The sequence below is a fragment of the Porites lutea genome, chromosome 2, assembly GCF_958299795.1.
Source record: "Porites lutea chromosome 2, jaPorLute2.1, whole genome shotgun sequence".
NCBI classification, from domain to species: Eukaryota; Metazoa; Cnidaria; class Anthozoa; order Scleractinia; family Poritidae; genus Porites; species Porites lutea.
In genome coordinates this window covers 7,877,998-7,882,682 of record NC_133202.1, presented here as the reverse complement: position 1 = coordinate 7,882,682, position 4,685 = coordinate 7,877,998, and the positions used below count along the sequence as shown (strand labels likewise).

Here is a 4,685-nt window from a genome sequence, read left to right as displayed (position 1 = left end):
GAGCCTGTAGTTTCTTGCCGTTACAAATCAAGCCGTGTAGCTCTGGGAACGAGGATAGTCTGGGGAATCCTTAATCCGGGGTGCAAAGTAAGATGCAGAGCGCCTTCGAGTGAATTTGTCTTCAATCTTCATGCATTAGATGCCTACCAGAGACACTGAAAATCATGGATCACGAAAAAGGTCTTGTTCTACATCACGTATCTCTTGCCGATAACTATAACCTTGACAAAACTGGCGATTTTTTGACGCAGTTACACCTCGCAACTGGTTTAACAGAAGATCAAGTGGCTAACGCGGAAGTGCTCAAGAACTTGAACTTGCAGGATGAAGATGCAACGATCAAGCAATTTGTGTTTCAGGGACAGTGCATGATTCTGGGGGACTCAGGAGCTGGTAAAACAAGTCTTGTTAACTCACTCACAGGAAAACCCTTCGATCCTAGCCAAACTAAGACTCGGAAAATGGAACAAAAACTGGTGGACGAAGACTGGAAAAACTTGGGCTTGAAGGACCTATCGCTTGGTAATCTGTGGTGGTTTCGCGAAAGGATCAGTGTACAGCTGACTTTGTATAGGCCAACAAATTCCCAAAACATTGTCCTTCGGAGCTTGACTTACTGGAGAAACGGATTTGTATCTTCAGTTACGGCATTTATACTCTATTTCCTGCTCTCTATTGTTTGTGATCCTTTCGTATCTCCATTAGTCCTCCTGCTATTTTTATATATTATTGTTTTTTTATACCTTTTAAACTACAATCACACCTTTAGGTTAATAGTAACGACAGTTGCCTTCACTCTCAGGCTTCGTGGATTGCTGATAGGTGCTTTTTTAGCATTAACTCTAATATTCTATCATTATGAAATGATTACTCTTATAAATGCCGATGGCTATCTTTTGATTGCACTATTTTGGGGCCTTACGAGTGTATACATCCTTTCAAGCGTGGGAATCTCTTGGCAATGTCCTTATCCAAGACAAATGAAATTTAAGTACCAGGGGTCCCTAAATATGTTTTGCTTCCTGCCAATCCTGCTTTCTGTATCAATTAGTATGGTTTACGTTATTGCTGGAGCTTTACTCTTGATCAGCTACTACTCAGGAGTTGGTCGCTCAATTAAGGATCCTGATGAGTTTGTTCGAACCATCATGTTACCTTTTGTCCTGTTTTGGATATATGAATCATTTAAGTCAACATCTATATACATTAAATTATTACTTAAGTGGCCTAGTAGGAGCGTTTCTAAAGTTGCAGTCACGTTTACTTCAACTTCCTTATACATTTTATTACTAATTCGACTTATCAACATGTTCGCGCTAAAGTGTTTCGACAGCACAATATTTCTTATTTTTCTTTGTGATAGCCTTTTTAGAGAATGGCTGAATATGCAGGAATTAGGAATTGAAGGCAACAAGTTCACAGTAGTGGTGATAGAAAAACAAGAGCTACGTAAAGAAAAGCTTAAGGTTGCTCTACATAAGAAGTTTTCCTCAATTAAATTGAGGATCCTTGATTTTCCTGGGGATAAGGAATATCATCCTTACTATCGAATATTTCTTAGAAAAAAGGCTTTTTATGTCATTGTATTTAACATGACTGATTTCACCGGAAAAAATTTTAGTGGATTTGAAGCCGAATGTAACAGATTAGAGTGGTGGTTTGAAACTCACTGCAGTCATGTCCCACCCAATATTCCAATCTTTCTGGTAGGAACTCAAAGAGGAGACATGGATAGGAACAACATTAAAAGATTAGATGAGCACCTAAAAAGTTACCTTTGGAATACATACTGTGATCAACTAGTTGTAAATGACACTGAAGATCTGGTTTTTTTTCCTATTGAGAATTCGAAAGGGAAGGAAGAAAGTGGAGTTCAAGTTCTCCAAGAGAAAATAACCACTGTGGCCAAGGAAAAACAAGTCAAGGAAACCTTTGGTCGTGAGATTCCTCTGTCTTGGGTTAGAGTACAGGATGCAATAATCAACCTCAAGGAACAGAATGGCGCAAAGTTCTGTCTACGCCTTGAAGAGTTTTCTAATGTACTTGACAACTTTGACAACCTCAGTTCCACCAACTGGTCCAAAGAAACCCTCCAATATTTTCATGAAACAGGTCTGGTAATTTACCTTGAGAGAGATCAAGATCTTGATCTGTCCAACTGGATACTTCTCAAGCCTGAAATATTGGTTGATATCATTATCCAACTGGTCACACCACCACTCCCAATCCACCAGGCGAGGGGCTTGAGGCATGACTGGAATCTTTTGAAAGAAAAAGGACTGTTGACAAAATCACTCCTGGAGAACATCATCTCAAATGTAAAGGAAAATGTAGAAGCCATGACTGCATTTCTTGAAGAATGTGATTTGATCTGCCCATTGGCAAACAGTAGGGTGAACATGTTCAGAGTGTGTGAAGGTAAGGAGCACCCAACACACTTTGTACCCTCCTTGTTACCAATGGCCTCAGAAAGGGACACACCCATATGGTATGATGACAACACTGATAAGAAGTGTTATGTATTCTTCACCAAGTTCCTGCCTCACCCTTTGTTCCACCATCTGCTATCTCGTGCTCACAAGCTTAGTAGGGTGGAGTTTCCCAATGGTCATACAGTTATATTCAGAGATGCTGGCAGGTTCTGGTTGACTGCTCGGCAACCTTATAGTCTCAAGTTGATGAAGGAGGAGAAGATGATTGAAGTCACATTCAGATGTAGGTAAGGCTGGATAATCCTACTGGTTTAAGCTTAGCTACATATGGTATGTTTATTGGTAGCATTTATTGCTCAATCAAAGTGTCAAATTATGTTTCAAAGCCTAGGAAATATAAGCATAAATGAATTTAGTTTTTGGCCTAGATATAATATTATGAAAATTATGTAAGGCAGGATTAGTGTTAATTTATGCACAACAACTAATATTGACAATAATACCCGTACACTGGAATCAGTTACTTCCGTGGTAGGAGCTAATTCCTATTGTCATCTGTTATAAAATGAGTGACTGAGACTGCTGGTCTTTTATTGATTAGGGAAAATGATGAAGTAAGGCCATCAGATGTTCTGTGTCACGTGTTTTCCATGGTTGATGGAATCTGCAAAACGAATTTTCCTTTTGTCAGTTTCCACTGTGGCCCGGCCTGCCCCTCATCCAACTGTCCTGGTCATCAACCAAACTATGTGTCACCGTCAGTTGGAGAGGAACAAGTGCGACGCCAGCACGTGTTTAATGTTATGCCTGGACGGCAGGGAGACAGAATTCCCTTTATGTATTGTGAAGACCATAGTTTTGAAAGAGAGTTGAATGAATGGATTCCTTAGAAAGAAAGGTCAGTAATTTTTTTTTCTGACTAAATTGGACTGTCAAGGTAGACAAAATATATAATACCAGTAAAATAATGTAAAATAACAGCTTCAGCTCACCACTTTGATTACTGGGTATTTCAGTACTATGTTTCATGCAGATATTGAATTCTAAAATGAGAAGTACAAATTTGCTATAAAAAGACGTATTGGTAAAATAAACTGTGCAAGAAAGTGGTCTTAAATGTGGGAGCCCACTTACATGTAAATTTTGGGGAGCAGGGATGGCGCAGTGGTGAGAGCACTCGCCTTCCACCAATGTGGCCCAGGTTCGATTCCCAGACTCAACGTCATATGTGGGTTGAGTTTGTTGTTGGTTCTCTTCTCTGCTCCGAGAGGTTTTTCTCCGGGTACTCCGGTTTTCCCCTCTCCACAAAAACCAACATTTCCAAATTCCAATTCGATCCGGAATGCTCAATTGTTAATACATGAGCCCCTGGCTCGGGAGATTGGGCAACCACTCCTCACGCTATCGAGTTTAAATAAAATTAATTTAATTTAATTTTTTTTTTAATTATTAATATTATAATACCAGAGAAAGTCTCCTGATACTGGTAACAAATGTATGGTGTTATAGTTTAAAGGCTGCGTCATTCCACCTTTTCACTGAGATAACAGGCACTTTAACAGCCATGGACGAATGCACTGTATGCTTTTACTTGGTCAAGTTGGTTTTATGTGGTTGCATCAGGTGTTTAATCAAAAAAGTTACAGTTACGATTATATATAATAAAAATACTTGATGAACATGAAACTTGTAGTCATTAAAATGTTGTGTCTTTAAGGATAATTTTTGTTATAAAATGTTTTGCTGAGGTGTCTGGTATTGTTTCCAGGAAATAATTCACATGTACTTTCCTCTACAGGCACTTCTTGTCAGTACTGTCACATTTCTGGAAAGAAATGAACACAGTATGTAGAAGTTATCGCTTCTTTATGAGCATGCTCAGTGTGTATTTGTCGCTGATCATGACCAGATATAGTACAAACCTTTGTAAGGAAGAAAAAATAAAAACATGTTAGCAACAAGGCTTAACGTTTTCAGGATGAACATTTAACAGACTCTAGTAGCCTGTAGAACAGTGGAAGTGTCATGTATGTGAGGCACAATTAAACATTAGCCAGACTCTTTAATGATGGTAGAGCAGTCCACTTCCATCATCGATCAAGGATTTGCAGTGCTTTAATTGCCATATGGCCTTGTGATGATGATGGAGCAGACTGTTTTAATTTGGTTAGTATTATATATTAATTATTATTATGACTGTTGTTATGAGTTATTTTTAATGACAGCTCTGAAAAATATTTGTTACACAGCATA

At 38.7% G+C, this 4,685-nt stretch overlaps 1 protein-coding gene across 1 annotated transcript; it reads left to right on the top strand.

Annotated features, from left to right (window-relative positions):
- LOC140927607 (uncharacterized) lies at positions 1-4,347 on the top strand. The gene is made up of 3 exons (XM_073377285.1): positions 1-2,719; positions 3,034-3,330; positions 4,231-4,347. The coding sequence occupies exons 1-2, from the start codon at positions 165-167 to the stop codon at positions 3,320-3,322; spliced, it is 2,844 nt and encodes a 947-aa protein (XP_073233386.1). The 5' UTR covers positions 1-164; the 3' UTR covers positions 3,323-3,330; positions 4,231-4,347.
- The last annotated feature ends 338 nt before the right edge of the window (positions 4,348-4,685 follow it).